The sequence below is a fragment of the Aythya fuligula genome, chromosome Z, assembly GCF_009819795.1.
Source record: "Aythya fuligula isolate bAytFul2 chromosome Z, bAytFul2.pri, whole genome shotgun sequence".
In the NCBI taxonomy this organism is placed as follows: Eukaryota; Metazoa; Chordata; class Aves; order Anseriformes; family Anatidae; genus Aythya; species Aythya fuligula.
Window position 1 is genome coordinate 79,029,585 of NC_045593.1, and position 23,103 is coordinate 79,052,687.

Genomic DNA, 23,103 nt, shown 5'->3' on the forward strand with positions numbered 1-23,103 from the left:
CGTTACAGACTACAGACTTCGGGAGAGAATACTGTGAGAAATGCCATTAATATAGTGAACATACAACAACAGCTACAGCCTTACTAAGAGGAAAATTAGTAATCCATACTCATATTGACAATTCTAATCATAGGAAAGGTAACACAAGAATGCATTTCAAACTGTTTAGCAAATAGCTTGTGGATGTTTCCCACTAAAACCAAAGAAACAAAAAACAGATTCACACAAAATCACATTCATTTTAATCTGGAGTTATGTTGATAGAGCTCCATTTAACAACTTCTTCCATTGCTCAGAAGAGGAAACCTGGCTATCATTAAGAACTCAGCAGCATTAAGTGGTTGCTGAAGAAAACTAGCACTTTCCCTGTTTGCCCCCAAGAAAATAAATTAACACAGAATCCAAACAAGTACCATACCTAAAGCCCAGCAGAGAAGAATTTGTTTTCTACCCCTTCCCACTCCATCTCTCTCTTTTCCCAGAAAAGACTGGTCTGCTATCCTGAAAGCTGTTTATTCTTCCTATATACAAATAAACACAGGCTCACTCACAACTCCACAGTTTCACCTTTTTGTCAATGGGACCATTGAAACAATTTGCAAGAAGAACAAAAGAAAACAAAAACAAAAAGAGACAATCCTTTCTTTTTCAATTTTTCCAAATGTTAAATTGATCAACATCAGAAGCAAAGCATGATGACACTTTACTGAATAATATCCCCCTTTGATCTATGCAGCAGAAGGCGGATAAGTCACTGAGGTAGATGCAGTCATGATGGCAATAAATATAGTCAATTTGGGTGACACTACACATACACTGGAGGAAGAACAGATGCTGAAATTGGGAGGAAAACATCCTACTATTTGGGAAGCTTGATATAATTACCTTTTACTCTTATCTATTTAGCTAAATCCTTTTCTGCCTCACTGGAGGATGTGCTGTATTGAAAAGAACCACAATGTAATTTTTCCTGCTCGCCTCTATCTTATTCTCCACTAGTTTATCAACTTTTTATAATCTGTTAGGATTTATAATCTGTTAGGACACAGAATATTAAAATGACCTAACTGTACAGACAGAGTAATAGTATAGATCTATCTTCTAATCTCAATTCACTTAGCATGACAATGTATATATAGTATTTAATATAAGGAAATGGAAAATGAGGGAGGATTACATTTAGAGAAAGAATAGGATTAGAATATGATTGTTAATTTATAATACATAAATTATTACTAACACTCTACAGCAACTTTGTTTTAGGTAGGTTCACTCAAAGTTACAGGATCAGAAAATATTGGAGTGGTCTAGCAGAAGAGTCAGGACTTTCCATTGGTAAGGTTTAGAAAGAAACACTAATACTGAAATAATGTGCTATGATTATGGTGGGTTATTTTATGTTATCTTTTTAAGATAATAAAGAATGTAACTGTAGGTACACCCTTATGTCCTTGAAACACTCACACTACTCCCCAGCTTTCTTGAAAAGGGGTTGGTCAATGTAGATGCTTCCATCTAAATATTTGATTTCTCTACCCTGAAGTATTTTCATGCATCTATCATTCTTCTGTAACAACAATTTTCACCTTCCTATCTGTATTGCATTTATTTACCTACTTCCAACTTCAATCATTCTGTGATTCTGTCATTAAGTAAAACTCGTTACCTCTTCCTGTGAAATCCCCCTATCTGAGGTATATTCCTTGAAAACGTGTGACTTTCCAGTTAGTATTTAGAGATAGCAATATTTTGTTGCCTTGACTGAATAATATCTAAAATAGGAGTCTCTGACAACAGGGCTGCATGGAGTACCTCACTGCATCTCGTTCTTGCTGTACAGTGCTTCTGAGGGGAGCATCACCTTGTTGCTTTCAGCTACACAGGAAATTGTCAAGAAACCTTTTTGGAGATCCTAGGAACTAAAAGAATTAACTCATTAAAAAGACAAAGAGAAGTAAGCTTTATTAGCATCCTTTCTCCAATCTTAACACCTGCTAATAAGCACTTGTGGTAGAAGTGATCACACAGGGTCTTACACTCCTGGACTCCTCTCAAATCCATTTTGCAAAGATTTTTTTATTTGGAATTTTTATTTTATTTGAAAATTTTTATTTGTTCCAGTGTTTGAATTAATGGAGTCTAACTTACTAACAGCTTACACTCTTTGTCATTATTTTCATAGGAAAAATCAGGATATTAACTTGAAGTATCATTTTTTTCAGTGGTTTACTTTATGTAAGGGGAAGATAAGGCTGGATCAGCCTCAAACACTATATCAAAAAGTAAACAAGCAAACAAACCTTTTTCTACTTTTTCTCCTAAAAAGAACTAATTTTGAAGTTTTCAGAAAGTAACAGTTGTCGCTGAATCCATACAGGTAGCATAACCATAAAGAAGAAACACAAACAGAATGAACACTCTGTATTTTATCTAATATAGGAATTTTAATAAACCCTGTACCTAATCAGGGTTGTTTCCTGCATATTCCCTCTGGATTGCAAACTAAAAAATGTAATATTGTGCCTGCATAAACATTGTGATTACCACATATTCTAGAGCTCTCTATTTGCTTATGTTTTACTCTGTTTACCAAAATGAGATTTTGTTGTGTTTGAAGAACTTACTTAAGAATATGTGCATTTTTTAAAGCCCTGTTAATATGTAGATCTAAATTACAGTGGCAATTACCACAATATGCTTTTATCTCAAATTCAGTCACTATCAGCATCCTCTCTGTTATGTGCAATGCAATTTCCTGCCAACCAAATGCATGATAGACACCAAAGTTTCCTGCAGGAAACCCATGTCACAGCCATTTTAGGGCAGTGTGACATGTACTTCTAGGATAAATTCAGACATTCAGGCATGCATAAAAATGTTGGGGAAAAGGATGGAAAACAGGATTCAAAGACAGTATGTTCCTGCTTCTTGGTAGCTGCACCAATGGAAAATAACAGTTTCTCATTCAAATCAAATGTTAAGTAATAACCAGTTACTATGTGTGATGATGATTTACAGTCAGAGGAAAAGTGCAGTAGGTGTCTACCACAGGAACTATTACATGTGCTTCTAGAAAACTTATGTTCAGGGGAACCAAATTCAACCCAATCTCTACCATAATTAAAATTGCATTATGGAGACTTAGGTACATAGTTAATTACTCTTAATTACTTAAATACATACTCTTCTTACAGAAGAGTTTCTTCAGGTTGTGCCTGTATAGCCTTGACCTATTTATTAAAAAATGAAATCAGCATAGACTTAGGAGACATACAGTGTTAGAGAGGCGCTGAGACTAGCTTTGACAGTTTCAACAAGGCATTTGCAGAAGTAAGTGCTCTCAGGTGTTGGCGTTGCTTTTCTGCTTGAGGCTGGTGTCCTACAGGACAGCTGGCAGAAGCAAAACATGTGAACTGTACTCGGCTGTCACTGACCAAAGCATGTTAGTGAAACCCAGATTGATAAATTACAAACACAGACGTCAGATATGAAATACTTGAAGGGTTGTACTGTTTTGAAATACTTTGGCTGTCAGCAAAAGCAATGCAGAGGGCCTGCAAAGCCTTCAGACAAGAGGTGCTGCCACAGGGCCTTCATTCTAGCTGCAGCATATTTTCCTAATATGAACAAAAATAAGAGACAATGCCAAGCCATTCTATGATTCTATGATATAGATATCTGTGATACAGAAAAAAAAAAAAAAAAAAGAAAAAAGAAAAAAGATGAGACAGCAAATACAAGCAATGCAACAACCACAGCACTACACAAAATGCAGTGGACAAAATCACTGACTGGTTGGCCACAATTAACGGGATGTTCAAACAATTATTCCTCCATTCAGATTTTGCACTTACCAACCTCCACAACACTAGAACAATTGGGGTCTGTGAAGCCTTCAGGACACTCGCATGAGTAGAAGTCATCGTTCAGCCCTGACAGACAGATGCCACCATTTCTGCATGGGTTGGAGTCACACAGGTCTCCTGTGGGTTAAAGGAAGAAAAGATTCTTGTATGAAACTCTGCAAAATTTATACACTACCTATGGTAGACTACTGATGATCAAGAACAGACAAGTATGATAACCTCTGTGTCCTCTGAATATCTTTTGGCTAATTCTATTTTATATTTATTTAGCAGTACACATCTGTCTCATCATTTTTGCTTAGCCTTCTACTCCACCAAAAGGGCTTCTCATAAGCACAATGACAGATATTCATTTGTAAACAAAATATAATTAAAAATAATAATAATTTTTCACTTTATCTCATTTTAATTCTATCAGGATATATATTTGGAAAAAAATTACTTCTCCAGATTTAATGGAATGTGAAGCCAAATGGTGCTTTTGATTCAGGATATTATCTTACCACCTAGGTCCCGAGCAAAGTACTGTTACTGTGGTTACATCCTCACCTGCTCCAGATACATACACTCTTAAACTACTCAGCAGTACAGATCAGGCATGACAGTATTTCCACTGAAAACGAAGCACAGAATTTAGGCCAGCAGTGTGCTTTTATGTCAGTCACAGAAAGACCCGTTACATGTGTTTCCAGGAAGAAGTTCAACAACAGAAAGTAAAGCCACTGAATGGTTTTGAGCAATTTAATTCTAACAGTAAGGTTAATGATGATATTTGAGCCAAGAGAAGCTGTCAGTCCACCTCCAGACCCACCAACACCACTGCAAGGACTTGGGCACAGACTTTCAGTGCTCCTTTGCAGTCCCCTCCTTGGCCTCAAAGATGTTTGCCAACTTCTCCAAAAACTTCTTTGCTCTGACTGCAGAGACAGAGCAAATCAATTACAAACAAAGCTATGCTTCGCTTCAAAACCATGCCATGCTATGAGCTAGCCATGCTTCAAAGCTGCTTGGGACATGGCAAGCACAGGCACAATGGGTAGCTTCAATCTTCCTAAATAAGGATAAGCAAACAGATTTTGCTAATCCTTGAATTGCTTTTCAGGGAAGACAGCCTCCCTGGCTAATTAGCTTCGAGGTGATCAACAGCAGCAAGATGTAAACACTGAAAGACGCACCTCAGGGCTGCTTCATATGCTCAGTGCTTGAACACATCTCCAGTATTAGCAGTGTATACAGTACATTATCTAATACTATTTGAAAACACCTTCATGAGGAGATATAAAAGACTGAACAGAGTGCCTGTCCAATTCTTGTTACTCCTCTAGCACCTTCAGAGAACCACAGCCTCTCACAGTTCTACAAATACGCTGAAATATGGGACTGCTTCTGCTGAAAACATCTGAAATACCTGTTGTCAGTTTGAGATCTGATCCAAAGATTTTGAGTCTTGCTAATGATTATTATTCCCCTGTAATGCTGGTACCAAGATGTGACTTATTTTACATTTTCATTGAAAGAGAACAAGAGGTAATTTTGTGTCCAGTTCGCAGTGGTATAATTTGAGGCAGTCCTGAAGAATATCCTTTGTGCAGCCTCAATTTCATATCAGATATTTATATACATCTTTAGATGCATTTTTACTTATCTCACACTTCATCTGGTAAAACATATTTGTGCTGTTTATTGATTTCTGTATTTTGTCATATGACATAAGCCATAGGAACACCTTCCACATATCTTAGCATCAAATCTCCAAATGTGAATTTCATAATATTTGAATGTGTTATGCTAAAACATAACAGTAACTTCAAATTCTTTAAATATCATTACATGGAATGTAATTTTGCAAGTAAATCAAAATCATTGCTGAGCACAAATGCAAGTTCATAAACTTGAAGGAAACACTTTTTTTTTTTTTTTTCCCAACCATGTGATTTTTAATTCTTTACAAAGTTGCACCATTTTACAGGTAAAGTATTTTATTATAGAATGTTACTATTGCTATTCTACATTATGCTCAGTATTGTTTTTAGAAATACCAATAATTTGTACAGTTAAAATATGTATAATTTGTTTTGCAAAAATTTTGCAAATGCAACTTTAAGCAACATCTACAGAAAGGCAATTTTAAAAAACTAAGTAGCACATTATTTTGTATGTTTCTTTAAATTGAAAAGTTGCCTTCTGACATGTAACTGTAGAAAGAGTTACAAAAAGTCCACCTGTTTATGTCAGTAGTACTAACATTTTAATGTTTTACATTAAAATGTTTTTAATGCCTTGCTGGCCCACAGAGTGAAGATCAGTGCCTTGTGTGAGAATTCCAATCTAACAATCACTTAAGCCATTTTATGGATGTACAAAACTTCTGTGAATTCTGCACATCAATGGCAAACAAACATACAAAAACTTATATATTTTTTTTCTTTTAATCAATCTGACAGCTTTATTGGCCTTCATAGCACAGAGATTTGTCATGTGTCTACCTATCTGGTACTAACAGTCTTATACTGAACACTGTCCAGCTGAAGAAGAAGTATGGCAATTTGAAGAGAATAAATGACAACTTTCCATAACATACACTACATATCCCTAGACAGTTTTCTTTTCTTCCTGTCAGAATCTAAACAACTCAAGCTTTCTCAGCTTGACTGCTGATTGCATTATTTGGTCCACAAGAGAAGCTTTAGATTTCATGTGGCTTAGGCATATGATTGTGAAAGAACAATCAGTATGAACTGACTGCTCTGAAAACTGCATTCCCATACCTTTAATTAAACAAATTAATTAAATATCATCTGGAACAGAGACACTTGTTATGTTAATGCACATGGATATTCTTATTAAAATGAGAGGGGACACTTTTACTAAATGTTTCTCCACTTAGTGTCCTTCTGATTTCATTTATTCAAAAACAAGAAAGAAAAAGAAAGGTAGAAAGACAAACTACTGCTCCCATGTGTATGTTTTATACTGATTGACAAACTGAACACATTGCTAATTCTCCATTGGATTTTCAGAATTTGAAATCTCCTACTAAAACCAAAGTGTTTATTGCTAGCTACATTGTTTTAATTTGTCTGAAAATTTGTGTGGGCTTCTTAAGCTTGAAGCGAAGTACCTTGACCTACAGTTTGGAACTAATAAAGCAGATGGTGTCCTTTAACAGCAGTCATTTATTTCCATGTTCAAAAAGTAACTGCTCTTTTGACTCCAGCCACCCTGACTCAAATTCTACTGTCAGTTACTGGTATAAATTTGTTGTCATTATATTACATCACAGAAACAAAAAGAGCACAGCACACCTCTAAAGGAAATGGGACTATCAAAAAGACAGAGTGTAAACAATGAATATAATTGTAAGGAGTGAATATAAATACTTTGGGAACAAATTCTGACTTGGGCTGAAACAATTTCCAATTGTATTCATAAAAAAATATGAAACAAACAACTTAGACCTCTCTATACTTATTGAATAACTTATAGCAAAATGCTGTTATGTTTTAATGCATTTCACACTTAAATAATAATGTTATTATTGTTTACTTTTGTTTGCTGCTTACATAGCCTACTTTTTTGTTTTGTTTTGTTTTGTTTTTTAAGTGAGGGCATCTGATATCAAGTAGGATGCATAACCATAATGGGCAACACAGCACAAACAACATGCTCCACCTGCCCTCAGAATTCGTGGTCACCCAGGAGACTGGAAACCCTTGCAAAGACACTAAAACATCTAACATCCACACTCATGGGGAACTAGGAAAATTTTTCACCTTCAGTCCAGTTACCAGTGACATTATCTACCAATGTACCTCCAAGAGAGAAATAAATAAATAAATAAATAAAAATTGACTGTTACTAGTCCATTTCACAGTAGGATTACAAACAGGCACATGTCTTTGTTTCATGTTACTGTTTTAAATGACTATTTGTTTAGACTGTGGCAAGCTTAGTTCATTAATTTTTTGATATTTTATTGTTGTCTTAAGTCTGAGCAAGTGCACAGACACAAGTGAGCAGTAACTCTGTGTAAGACTACACATAAAGTTTGTGAAAACTTGCATACTCAAATTACTAAAACTCACTTAAAATGTTAGCACTCTTATTTATGACTTAGTGCCTGTGAAATTGTGCAGAACAAAATAAATGTCACCTTTGAATCAACAATATTCCTCTCAATTTACATTTTGTGCCTCTTGAGAGGCCATTCATGTTGAAATATTGAACTCTAATTTGTTATACATTTTACTCAGTTTGATGTACAGAATCTGATTTATAAGGCTTTGCTCTGAAGAAGAAAAGGTTACACTGGTGCTCTTTGTTTTAACATAACTGATTAAGGGATTTGTTACCATTAAAGTACTATGTTACACATGACACAGCCTTTAACACAACAGTAGTTAGGGAATTTAACCTTAGAGTCATTGTAAATGGGAGAATAAAATAAACAAAAAGAATTATATCCATAGATCAGCTCCTACAGAACTGTGCTCTGTACTGGTGACTTGCCATAGTGGTAGATGACATGCTGTTTGCATGCAACTGTGGCAGGTTTCTGTACATTAAACACTGTAAGCAGAACTCTGATATTAATAATAATAATACTTTAAAACAAAACAAACAAAAGACAGTAAAATAATAGTGTACATCAAATAAAATGTATTGAAAAAGGTCCAATAAATAATTCAAGTGTCAAATAAAAACAATTTTTTTCTTTACTGTCTGATCAACCCCATACCTTTCATTGTATGACTACTCAAGCATTGAGGTATGGCACAACTTTGTGTACATAATATTTGTGCTATAATTATCGCTGTCTTTTTTTCATCCTTGGAAATCTCTCGGACTGTAAAATCTCATCACATCAAGCTTTTGAGATTTGGTGCAAGGACCTGTGAAACAGAACTAAGGGAACGTTCAGATGGTCCCTGCACAAAATTGCTAGAACTCATAACCCTCTGAATTTAACTCTTTAAAGGGACTCTTCCTTCGATGTGATGTTTTATATGTAGCTATATATATAATATACATGCATGTATATGTGTAGTTCCTGTTTTTTCATGACAGCATGCATGGAAGAGTTAAAGTAGAAATCCACTCCAAATCATCTCAGACCAGACTGCATTGAGGAGCAGATAGTATATTTAAATGGTTAGAAGTTACAAAATTTTCAAGATGTGCTGTTAAATTTTTCCTCATGTCTTCAGGTTTTTGTTTTTGTTTTCAGAACATTCCCAAGTCAAATAAATCTTTGAGGTTAAGAATAAAAAAGCAAAACAAAAAGAATAAAATCAAAGTGAAGATACATACATACTCAAAAATACATTTCTAATAAAGGGTTCTCCTTCCTCATCCAAACTCAGAAAAAAACATAAAACAAAGTTCAAATAATAAGATGTTTGCTCTCCAGTAATAATTAGGCAATTAGGCTTTTTTTTTTTTTTTTAATTTATTTATTTATTTTTCAGAATAACTGTTTTGTTGTTGTTGTTGTTGTTGTTTTGATTTGTTTTGTTTTGTTTTCCATGGAGAACACGGTTAGCAGTCCTGGTTTAACTTTCAGTAAAAGCACTCAGAGGGGAACCATTCTGTAAGTCCACCTTGTTCCCTGACATATCTTCACATCACCATTCTTTATCTTTCAACAAAATGCTGAACATACGACTATTGCTTCTTACCGCAAGCACGTAGCCATGGAGAGAACAGTAACAGTTGTAAACCATTTGACAAACTTTATGTTTTCATATAGAGTACTTTCTAATCCTATAAGATACCCAAAACTCTTACATGACTCTTTACTGAATAGTGCAATACCTTGCTTGACAGCAAAGGACAACCTGAAAGAAGGAACTCAACTGCAGTATATAAATAATGCAGCACACCATGATGGTAACAGTTAGGCCATCAATCCTTGTCAAGAACAGAAATTCAGAGTTTATGAAAACAATTTTTGTGATATGAAGGCTAAAGAAGATGCACCGTGCAAACTGAGCAGTACCATCCACAACCATGTGTGTGTTCCTTTGCAAAGGACTCTTAGTTGTTTTGTTGTAAAATTACATAAACCAGTCAGCTACCATAACTACTTGCAAATCAATTTGCTATTGCAGCTCACTAATGATTGTGAAGGAATAAAAGAAAAAAAAATCATTTACTCTGATTAAAAACTACTTACTCTGTAACGGCATTGTTCCTGGGATAGGAATAAAAAAAAAAACTCCTGTCAAACGCTCAAGAACAGTGTCCAGAATCAGGCATGGGAGAAGCATTTGAGCCCCTATTCACAAAATCATTATCCTGAAATGAATGTAATTTCCCTCAACTACCTTTTAACACCTAGAATGATAACTGTTATGATTTCTGGCAGAACTGTTACTGTAAGAAACATCTGCTTTAGACAATGGAATAAATACATCTTAATCCCATGGATTCATAAAATTTCAAAACTGGAAGGAAAGAAATGATAGAAGAAAGATAATTTGTGTTTGGGTACATTTTCTTCTATAATTTAACATGAGAGTATATTATTTCAAAGTGTGAATGCATGAAGCATCCTTATGTATTGTTTGACATCCTGTACATTAAATATATGCTCAAATGTATTTAGTAAGCATTGTATACTGAAGTAGTGAAATTTACAGAAGCTGATACTAAGGTAAACACACTGATACTGTCGCCGTCCAAGGAGCTGCAGACCCAAACTAAAGGCATGACAAAATTGGTAGGTAAACAGTTGAAAAGGTTATAACACCAGTTCAGGGTGCTAATCACAGATGTTGTTGGGTAGGTACACCACCCTTTAGTGGTATGCTACGTAATGGGTGTTACACAGCTGAATATTGGTGTCACTATTGATGGAGAGAAATGGACCATTTTTCCAGCCTAAAACAACGGCTACATTTTTATTCAATTCCCTATATTGCTACATGAAATATAGCTTATTTTAAAAGCTGTCTCTAAAGAAATAAAATGAATAGCTATTACCTTTCATGAGAATAAAACTTGTTACAAGGAAGAAATCTCCAGGTGACTCCAAACAATAAACAGCCCAGAAAATAACCAGTCAATAGAAATTTGGTCTAAATATAGTAAAAATGAGCCCCAGCCATGAATCCCAGAAGAGCAACTAAACTTCAGAAGAAGACTGAGAAAGTACTTGCTACCACTAGCATTTTCACATTAAAATCAATTTTCAGAAAAAGAGCTTTAATAGTATTCTGATTTACAGAATCATCTGTACAGTGTCCAAGTTCAAATCTATTTCTCCACAGCTGAACCACTACCGAGAAGCAGAACTATAAATCATATTAAAGACACATCTGTGCAGAGATGCAAAATGTGAACATGAGAACAGATGAGCTCTGCAGTTCTTTTAACAAATTTGTAAGGTGTTATTCAGATTTAATGGTGAGGCAGCTAATTTGTTTTTCCTAAGGTAAAAAGATGGCTCAATAATTAACTTGTATCTCTCTTTATTTGAAAGCGAAGTTAAAGTTTCTAGATATCAGTGGCTCATCTGCCTCTATTCTGCCTGTTTTCTATTCTGATTTGCTTACTATGCAGGTAGAAGGTTCAGCTAGCTTTCTGGCTAAAATATTCATTGCACAATGTTTAAATCATTTCAGAAAATGAATAAATTGATATCATTAACTCTAAACATCCATGTCTGAACTTGATGTGAAAACTTCCAGGAGATCATAAATCTCAGAACAAAAAACTCATGATTTTATCATAGGTCTCAAGGAAGCTGAGGTGGTTGGCTTTTTTTTCTGAAAGCCTCTAGGATGAAGAGACTGTATGCACTTAAATAAAACAGCATCAGCAGCTTGTAGCTGTGGACTAGAACTGCAAAATACTACTGTGAACTAGACATAAACATTTCTATAAATGTAACTTTTTTCCAGTCTTGCAATCAGTGGGGGGATGCACCAGCTGATTTCTGAAAACCTGAGATGGCACTATGAAAAGAAAACCAGATTTTTCTAATCAGAGAATTCTCATTAGAATACCTCCCTAGGACTATGCTGAAGTATTAATCCAGGTTGAAGATGAAGTGCTGACTTAAGCTTTGCATTTAGTCTAGTAGTACAATACTGTAAAAGTGTGTCCCTGCTTTCAGGGTTAGAATAGAGCCCTGAAGTAATGCCTGCAGAGATTAATTTCTATCATAATAAATCCCCTTCTGCCTTAAAAAAAAAGTATAATCTCTTTCCTTTCTAAAGGTCTACAGCATGAGCTACTTTATTCATTTGAATGTGAAAGAGCAGTAGGTCACTGTACTTCAGCCTGCTGTGCTACAGGCTTTTCAAGCAGCTGATGGTTGACAATATGAAATGCAAGTAGAAGTAGAAAACAGCTTAAAAAGTAAACTCTTCTCTCTTTTGTAGTTACTGAGTTCATTTCTATGCCAAGTATGTCTTCAGGGAAAAAGATGAACTATTCCTGTCAATTCAAATCTTTATTAGTAAGAAAGGGATCAAAAGTGATTAAAAGAGGAGCAGTTACATAATGCATTTCTGAATATTTTTTGCAACTTGTGGAAAAGATTTAATCCATGCACTGGTACGAGAATTTGGGGAGAGCAGCCATGCATTTGGATATTGTTTCATCACACAAAAAGAGATATATTTCCCCATGCTGGTAAACTGATACAACCAGTGAGCATCCAGCCTCCACTAAAAGTCACAATTCTTTCTTAACACAAACAAGGAAGCAGTTGATGAATGTCTTTAATGCAAGTGCCTGGACCCCTACTAATACAACCTTCCACAATGAAGGTGGCAAACATTACCCAGGCTCTCCTCAAACATATGCACTGACTTTATGTGGCATGCTTTTGGTAGCCTGCAGGGGCTGCCTCTGTGAGCAGAGCCCAGCACCTGACAGAGATGAGTGAGGTCCACCTGCTCCAAAGGGACCCACTGCTATCCAGAGCAAGGTCATGAGTGATACTGGTTGGGCATCTGGGAGAGCAGGTTGAAGAAAGAAGGAAAAGAAAATCCTGCTGTGCCACAGCAGCTAGGAGATAGAGTTAAGAAATGAATGAGAAGCCTACCTGTGGCCCCCCAGCTGAGTGCAGCAGGAGGCAGGAGGTGCTGCAGGCAGGCAGCAGCAGTTCCCCTGCAGCCTGTGCAGGGAGAGGCCCCTGGTGGAGCAGGCTGTCCCCCTGCAGCCCATGGGTCCCACATGGAGCAGATCTCCACGCTGCAGCCCCCCCATGGGTGGAGGAGCCCCCGGTGGAGCAGGTGGATGTGGCCTGGAGGAGGCTGCGGTCCATGGAGAGCCCCTGCAGGAGCAGGCCCCGGGCCGGAGCTGCAGCCCGTGGAGAGGAGCCCCCGCAGGAGCAGGGGGTCTGGGGGGAGCTGCTGCCCACCCGTGGGGGACCCGTGCTGGAGCAGTTTGCTCCTGGGGGATGGATGGACCCCGGGGGATGGAGCCATGTGGGAGCAGTTCCTGAAGAGCTGCTGCCTGTGGGCAGCCCCCGCAGGCTCAGTTCGGGAAGGACAGCATCCCGTGGGAGGGACCCCACGGGGAGCAGGGGCAGAGAGGAACCCTGAAGGAGGAGAGGAGATGAAGTGTCAGGGACTGACCGCAGCCCCTAGTCCCTGTTCCCCAGCGCCACTCAGGAGGAGGTAGAAGAGGCTGGGTGGGATGAAGGTGATTTTACTTGACTTTAATTCTCACTGCTCTAGTCTGTTAGTAATGGCTAATATATTACATTAATCTCCCTAGTCTATGTCTATTTTGCTGGTGATGGTAATTGTTGAGTGATCTCCCTGTCCTTATCTCAGCCCTTGAGCCCTTTCGATTGTATTTTCTCTCCCTTTCCCTTTGAGGATGGGGAGTGAGAGAACGGTTATGGTGGAGCTGTTGCCCATTACTATGAAACCACCACAGCATAGTGATCTGATTTCAGTTGTCACTCATGTTGGGCATGTTGCTAGACTTATCTGTTACTCACCAATATGTGAATCAACTGATACTTCAGCACCTGTTCAGACTTACATGGTGAGAGAGGTTTATGAAAAGGGAAGAATAAGAACTTAAATTGAGATGTTCTGTACAAGGCATTTAGTTTAAAGTGTTTGCCTCCCCATTAAGCTGTGTTTTGCTCAATTAAGACTTTGGGAGAGATAGCAAATCATGATGTGAACACATCATCATTACCAGTTACTTGTCCTTTGTTTTCAAAGCTGATCTAGGGAATCTGAATAGTATGCTCACATGTAATATCTCGTTTAGTATAATATTCATATTTCTTGCTAAACATTACTATGTTTTGCAGATCTCCTGATACAACTTCAGGTGGTTTCTGTCAGCAGTCATCTGAGCTCCTATTGGTTTGTCCATTAACTGCTGATAGGTTCCAATTATATACTGACGACCATGACACAGTCAATACAGGGAGCTAGATTTCCTGTTTGACTTTACCTAAGTTCTGGTTTTGATCATTAGCTCCTCCTAAATCTTTCTTCAGAAGATTCTTTGTTTCTGAACAGTTGTTTATAGTTTCTGAACAAACAGTCCTAATGCCTGATCAGAAAACAGCTCAGACACAGCTGCTCCCTTCCCCATCCCCTGGCTTCCATGGAGTCCAACCTATACCACAGTCCAAAGGGTGCCCTTTAAGGTAAGCATTCTTAGGTGTTTATGACCTTCTTTAAATAAAAGGTCATTCTGTCACTTCCTTATGGTCTGGGAGCATTTAGGTACATTATTATTGACTTTCAAGGTACATTTTCTTTCCAATTTCTGCCTTTGCTTCATTGGTGAGAAAAGAGGGACTTTTGCCAAAAAAAGAAGACTTATTCTGGAAACATCACATTTGCGCTGTTAAAATATTCCTGGTTTTCTTCTTTTTTTCTACTTTTTCTTTTCTTTTTGGTATCTCCATTTTACCTTTCCATTTTTCTTTATTTCTTTCTTTATTTCTTTCTCTTTTTTTTTTTTTTTTTTTTTTTTTTTTTTTTTTTTCCCCCTTGTGCTCCATAGCTTTTGAGGTTTATCTTTTGGCACCACCAGAGTGAGTGTGTGTGTGTATACATATATATATTTAGCTCCATACTTACACATACACTATATATAGAAATAAAAGTGGTGTGCTTTTCCTTTGTTTGCTCTATATAGGAAAAAAATCAGGCACTGGTTGCTAGGCAATTATTAGTTTCATCTGCACTGGCAAATTTATCTTTTCTCATACAAAGTAAATCCAAATTTGGAAGCTGAGCAATTAAAAAGTCATCATTAACAGTTTTAAAAACTCTTATTACACTCATAATATCCTCCTATCTTCACCAAAATGAAATAACTTGAACCAATGAGTTCTAAACATATTCTCATTAGTCTTTGAAAAGTATTCACTGATCTCTAGTTAACTCTATTTTTTGATACCCAACATTAAATACTTTATTTAGTCACATTTTAAAGAGTCAACAATATTTACGAAATAGGTGGCATTCAATATCCCGAATTAGGTATCTAAAATAACAAACTCACAATTTTTTTTTTATTCAGTTTTCAGAATTTTGAAAAAATCATTTAGGTTTGAAGTGCATTCCACAGAAGTCCTTAAATATATGTCTACATTTATATAAAATACATTCATTTATACAAAAATACACACACATTCATCTTCATCAACAGTTTCAAAACATGCAAGAAAAATGTAGGAGTATTCTATTTTCAAGCAATACTCTAAACTGCAAAACAGATATGAAAACACATCACGAGGCAGTTAGCATTGGCTACATCTAAGTTAGAAAACCGCCAGGGACAACGTGAGTGGACCAGTATTTCAAAGCATTCAGTGCAGAGGCTTCTGTACCTGCATTACATGAAGCCTGAGGATTTTTTTTCCGATTTAGTCACTTCCCTTCTAGTTAGAAGGTGCCCAAGTGACCAGTCAGTGGTTCAGATCCTTGAGTAGCCATAGGGGTTAAGGTGCATCAATCTCCCATCTGAGCACAGCTTGTAGCCTGATGTCCTCAGAAATCTAGCTCACACACATCAAAACCACTTTGCAGACTGACGCAAAGCAAACATTGAATGTGGAGGCAATCACAGGTTTTACTTCCAAAGCTTACTGTCATGCTAGAAAACTATTTTAACAGACATTGAACAGGCACTGAACACTCTTTCCTACACAAACTTTTTCTACAATGAGGTCTTCTCTTCTATAACAGCAAAGAGAAGAAAGCAAAATATCTGCAAAGTTTTGACTGTTATAAATGCCTGATCTTACTGCATTCATTCAATGTATTTTTTTGTCCACGTGGATGTTTAAATCTATCCCCAACGAAAGTTTTGTCACCATGAAAAAAAAGAAATGTCACCTATAGAGATACAACAGTATTGCTGGTTTTAATCATTTTCTTTCTGACTTTACAGAAAGGTGATGTTACTGACCGCATTCAGAATAATAATTAGGTAATGAAGATATGTGCCCCTCCTGTGAAAGATATGAAATAATAAGCACATTAGGGCTGTCAGCTACAATAAAAAAGCAATTCAGTTTATTTCAGATGATGTAGCTAGCAGTAACATTAGAGCTCTGGGGATGAATGATGCATATCCCTTTGGTAATTTTTGGAAAGAGTCTGTGGAAAAGATGTACAGATGTATTTTTTATCTTCTTTGGGTAGACATGTTCAGAAATAGAATAAAATCTAAAACTTCTGCACATGTAAAGATTCAGGTGTAGATTGTACTGCATACTTTTACTGTAAAAGTTTCTTCTGGCCCTAGATTTTCCCAAAATAAAACACAAAATTCCATAAAACAACATACTTATTAGGCACATTTCAACTAAATGCATCAGGTAAGACCTGTGTTTTAACCTCATTTCATGCAGCTGAATGTGATGCAAAGACGCTTAAAACAGGACTCGACAAGGGCTCGTACATTGGACTATGTAAACTTGTTTGGTTGCAAATACTTCACATACACCTGTGTTGTCCTGAATTGTGCAGCACAGAACTGACAATTAGCAGCCATTTGGCCTTGCTGCTTACACAATGTAGATGGCTCAGTGGCCATGCAAGCACTCACTGGTAAACCAAACCACATGGAAAAGGTTGCAGCTTGAATGAGCTTACTGCTTTTTGTTTGCCAGGGAGTAAAGTTTGAAAATGAAGAACTCGGAAGAAATCAAAGAAAAACAAAGAGGAAATAAATAAAAGTTAAGCCCAGCAGAGAATAGTATAAATGAAAGATATTCGCAAATGGAAGGGCTGAGAACATGATATTTTTAGTACAGTGAGCTGTAAAAGAAACCCTAATTGTAATCTTAATAATGATAGAAATGGATCCTTGACTAAATGCTATTCTATTTCAGCAAAATTCTGGACACAGATTCCTGTAACTTGTTGCTTGTCAGGACAACCAGAATACCAGATCTGGGAAACTGAAGTACACTGTAATTGCTTGCAGCCTCAAGGCCAAGTCATTAACCTGCCCTTCAACATCTCAGGTACATCCAAGTCTTAACAGAATGTCTTAAGTGAGCTCAAAAATTAAGCTGGTCTCCCACTCTAGCTTCATTTGTAGCAAAAAAGAAAGTGATGCTCTGAGTAACTGGCCTCCTATTTTGTTTGGTTTACCTGCAGCTTTGCTTTACTAACTGCATCCAGGTAATGTAAATATGGTTAAATATGGTTAAACAAATTTATATATATTTATATATTTATATAAAATTTATTTTTATTAAAAAATTTATTAAAATTTATTTATTTATTAATTTATATATATTTATATATTTATATAAATATAATACAATATTATATATATATATAATGTATACAGTAGTTAAAGTATGCAAAATAAAATTATGCCACTACTATAAGTAGGAAAAATAAAAAGTGTCAAACTGAAAACAGTAAACGAAGTCATTTCTGAGAATAATTAATTCAAATACATTTTCTTGCACTGCTAAGTGGAAAATTGGAATTTCATGGAAAACTCATTTTGCTCTGCATAACCTTAAATCTCTTCAAGTCGTAAAGATAAGAGAATAAATACTTTCCTTGTCAATTAAGTCTAAAATAAGAGTAGATTAAATTTCACAGAATCATGGAATTGAAGGGGTTGGAAGGGACCTCAGAAGATCATCGGGTCCAACCTCCTGGCCAAAGCAAAAAAAAAATACTGCATTTTAAAACAAAGCATTGGGATACTGTGGAAACCCACTCAAGCCAGTGGATTATTCTGGCAAAGGAAATATTTATAGTAAAAACACCCCCCCCCAAAACAACAACAACAACAACAGATTGAGAGAACAAGTATAAATTCTAAAGATATTGATGATATTTCTGGATTTTTGAACTTTTCTAAATGGTTTTGAAACCTTTAAAATACATGAAGAATACTATCTGAAAAGAATTCTGGGGTGAAGGTCGTAGTGGTATTGGTGGTGAACATTTTCAGATCTGTAATTTACATCTGTACTAGAGGTACTTAGTATTTGTTAAGTTCTCACTAACTAGTTATGACAAATATTGCAGTAGTGAATTTGTGTAATGGATTTTACTGATTTTTTTTTTTTCCTAGAAAAAAAGATTTATCTGGAAATTAAAGATGATTTACAAGGAAACTTCAGTACACTTTGTTGTGACACATTTGAAATATTGCCCAATGCTGATAACACACAAAGCCATTTAGTTTCATCCAATCAACAGCTGTTGACACAGAAATGTTGTGCAGAATACCCACTTTCGAACAAGAACAGATGCTCTTTCTCACGTCATTGCTGTCATAGGGAAGCTACGTGAAAACACCTTCTTTCAACTTGTAAATTATTGTGCCTGGACACCTACAGAAACAGAGCAGTGATAATACAGCAACAGTATTAATACTTTGTAGCACTTATTTTGCTCACCTGCACTGACTCACTGTTCAGAGCAGGACAAGTTCATCACTGCTCTCCTACTTCCTCCTGTCCTTGTACAACAACAAAAGTTCAAACTACAAACATTTTCATACAATTAACATCACTTGGGCATCTTCCTTTCTTTCCCTAAAGATACAATTCAGTAAAATTCACTTCCTCCTGTCTCTAGTTCCATGCCCTGGCTTACAAATGTTATTCTTTAACATTTGCTGTTAGTATCCAGTAATTTATTCCAACAAAAAAAGAACACAGTAGTTATAGCACAAACAGGTGATTAGAGAAGCCTCATTATTCACTGACAGGAAATATAAAAGAGTTATTGTGGGTACACAAAAATAGATTGCTACTGGCTGATCCTGACAAACAAAGGGATTTCAGTAAAAAAGAGTGATAATACAATATAGGAGTGCAGTCTGGGATTCAATGTATTTCTTCTCAAATGAAGCTATTAACAACAACTCAGAGGCTCATTAGGGAATTCCTTTATTTTTCCTTGTATTTGTGGTTCTCATTAAATGAATCAGCCATTATTTTTTTTGTGTATGGTAGTTGCATATTTAGTTCTGGGACTTTTATTTTTTTTTCCCCTTCCTCTGAGAACAGGCTTAGATTTTAATTTTGTTCTAACAACAACAACCAAAAAATCTGTTGATCCCTCCCCTCCCCAAACTAAAGTTATTTTTTATAGCAAATGCATGTTCTACACATGTATAGCATGCATAGTAAATGTATAGCATACACAGAAATGTAGAATGGTTTGCATTGGAAGGGTCATCTGGTAAAGATCATCTCATTCCAACCCCCTGCCATGGGCAGAGACACCTCCCACCAGACCAGACTGCCCAAAGCACCATCCAGCCTGGCCTTGAACCTCTCCAGGGATGGGGCAGCTACAGCTTCTCTGGGCAGCCTGTGCTAGAGCCTCACCACGCTGTGAGGGAAGAAATTCTTCCTTATATCTAATCTAATCTCTGATAGTTTAAAAATGTATTTATTTTAAAGCTGTACTGCTGTGCCCATTTCTGTATTGCCCAGGGAGTCAGTTCATGGGTCAGCAAAACCATGGGTTAGCTGCTGCCACTGCTTTGCCTTGATCTTGACCTCGGACTAACACTCTGAAAACATTTCCCACCACGCAGCCACAGACCACCACCTACCATCATATCCCAGTTGGCTGCCACTAAGGGCAAGGACATGATCACCTTCCTAAATCAGATTTCCTCCCCATTGGAGCTGCAGGCAGAGCTGCTCTGGACAAGCCAGGAGGCAGGCAGGGATCCCTGTGATTACACTGCCTCGTTACTGGCAAAAAGCAGCAGCACACAGCACACAGCTGTGCTGGAGCATCCGGATTGATAAAAGCATTATTTGCATAACACTTGGTGTTCCTGCAGGTTTACAGCCTAATAAATCTCCCAGGGAAGTTAAAAGCAGAACTCTTACTGACTTCCACAAAGCTGGAAGGACACTGGTGCTCAAGATCTTTAAGTCAGGAGTAGTTACATAACATTCTAACAAGATCAGCAGAATCGGTTTAAATACAAATGCGACTTGCATTTCTCTTGTGCGAGTCCAAAGTAACTCCATTAGTTTAATGGCATTATTCCTGTTCCATATTGTTAATAAAAGCAGTACTTGAATCAGTTTCTCCATTACTTATTTATACTCTATCACCATTTATACCATTTATCACCATCATTTATACTGTATCACCAAAAACAATTTTTGAAACAACTTCTTTGGATTTTATTTCCTCACAGTCTTGCTTCTATCCTTTCCTCTAATTTCCTGTCTCATTTATTTTTTAATCCAGTAATGTTTCAACTATGTTTTCCATTTCTCATAAATTGCTGATCAGTTCTGTCTTTTTTTTAGCCCAATTTATTTTTATTTCAACTTCATTCATTTGGTAGTTAGTGTTTGCTTTTCAATTTGTGTACAACCTTTTAGAATTGTTCCGCTCGTTACTCACCTGCAAGAATTTTCTGGCTAAGGAGGTTTTAAACTATTTTCAAAAGTGTCTACAAACTTTCAAGCCCTTTAGTGTGTTCTAGTGACATTATCAGTACTGTCTCAATATTAATTTTGATTGCTGAATTTCTAAGCCACAAATTGCTGAAAATAGCTTCTGCTAGGCCTGCTTAAATCAAACTTGTAAATCATACATGTAAGGTAATTTGGAGAAATAAATTAAAAATACTAATCCCTTATTCACGTTTGTGCTATACAAAAAAAAAAAAAAAAAAAAAAAAAAAAAAAGCCAGACACTTATTACATTTATGCACAAAATTATTTGCTGAAGCCCCCTGCTATGTTATTCAGAAATAAAGTGATTCAGGTTATGACAGCTGCATTCAAGATATTAGGATATTGCACATAGTTCAAGACAAATCACTTCAAACTAAGCTCCTGCTGGATTTCAGCATTTTGCAACCTGCTTCTTCTTTACACATCTAGCCTGGTAGGAGACTGAAAGGAAGACAATACAAGATGAATCTTTTCCTTTCAGCAGGTGCCAAGCAAGCTGGGATATAAACTTTTGTGGGGGCTGCCTAACAACATTGTCCAAAAACCTTAGCTATTAAAAGCAATACAAGGCATCACAATAGAAAGTATCTTGAATAACTACAGATCAAAGACAGATCTACTACTGTACTGCACTGAATTCTTTTATTTTCTGGGAGCATGATATTGTAGTGGGTTTACGTGGCCAGGTTTTGGTAGCGAGGGGCAGTAGGGTTGTCTTCTGTGAGAAGAATCCAGAAGCCGACCCATGTTAGATAAGAGCTGGCCAGAGCCAAGCCACTAAGTAATGTTGTTTGTGCCTCTGTGAAAACAGATCTAAGAAAGGGAAAAAAAAAAAAAAAAAGTGCTTTCGGTTTCTTTCCTTTGTTTCTCACTTCTCTAGCTTGTTAGTGATAGGCAATAATTTTTACTAATCTCCCTATGATGAGTCTGTTTCGCCCTTAACAATAATTGTTGAGGGATCTCTGTCCTTATCTCTACTCTTGAGGCCTCTCCACCCTTTCCCTTTTATGTGGGGGAGTGAGTGAGAGGCTGTGGTGGAGACTTTTACCTCACCTGGGTAAAACCACCATGGCTGTAAATTAATAAAAGTAAGGATGAACCAAATTTGGTAGGATTATTTGTCAGAAGTGCAATGAAGACATCACATCTTCCAACCTCAGATAAAACATCATGTAAAGTAGATTAAAAACCATGACCACAAAGTAGTTAAAAGATAGCCAAAACATAGAAAGTACATTTGAGTGCTGGAAAGCTCTGTCATAAAAATCACTGATTGAAAAGTTGCAAGCGTTATATATGGAGTGGTAATTCATGTCAAGAAAATGGTTGATATTAATATAGAAGGTGGGAGTGTAGCCATGGGGGTCAGCAAGCCCCATCGTTGATGATAACATCAGATTCTTAACGATGAGGCCATCAGGAATGTAAAAGAGTTTAGAGGGAACAAAGAAGGGTGATTCAGGAGACTCCATGCAGTCTGGGGTTTCTTGTTCTCCAGCCATTAAGGCATGGAAGTTTCTGGGTGTTTGCTGTTGCTGTTATATGCGAAGTTATTTGACTTTGCATAAAAAGTTGTTTTGAAAAGAACTGCTGTGGGGAGAAGGGTATAAGAGGGGAGCCTGTCCTCAAGATAGAAAAAAGGCAACAGGACGAAGTTATGTCATCAATAAAGAAGTAGAAAGAAGGAATGAAAAGGAACAGGCTAGCAGAACGGAGACCAGGACGGGAACAGGCACATTGATTGCCTCATGAAGATGGGTTCGGCCAGACTCAGCAAACTGCTCAGAGAAGCTCGTACAGAAAGTCGCTGGAAATAGGCACACCGAAGCTGGGAAGAAGCTCAAGCTGAGCGAAGCAGACCCGCACACACAAGTGCCCCTTGCTGGTAAGCAGTTGCGCATTACAGGGAATCGTACGTCCTTAGAAACAAAGACTGTCCCGGTAACCTTACAGCTTATTCTCCTTATTAACAATCAGACAGTTTATGATCCTGAAACATGGGACCAAACTGAGGTCAAGGTGTGTGACTCTGCAACTAGAAACGATAAGGTTGCAGCGGGATTGCTCGGCACTTGGCGAGCAATCTCTGAGGCCTTAAAGAGCCATGTGGGACCACAGTCAGAAACGTGTGGTTTACCTGACAGTGAGGGAGCTGCGGGCTCCTTTACTGATCCGACTGCTACGCCATGGGCCCCTCTGCCGCTGCAGCCATCGAAGGCTTTTGCTATTCCGCCCCCTGCTGACCTGGACGTGCCTTTTGACCCAGGCCTCATTGACCTTGAGAATGAGATGGATATGCTTTTCTTCGGTCTGAGAAGAACGGGA

General features: G+C 37.1%; 1 protein-coding gene across 1 annotated transcript in view; it reads right to left on the reverse strand.

The window, feature by feature from the left end:
- EDIL3 (EGF like repeats and discoidin domains 3) overlaps nt 1-23,103 on the reverse strand; it is a 275,384-nt gene that overhangs the window by 196,469 nt on the left and 55,812 nt on the right. Inside the window, exon 2 of the mRNA XM_032206563.1 lies at nt 3,855-3,983. Coding sequence (XP_032062454.1) covers nt 3,855-3,983 — 129 coding nt within the window. The remainder of the gene's footprint in view (nt 1-3,854; nt 3,984-23,103) is intronic.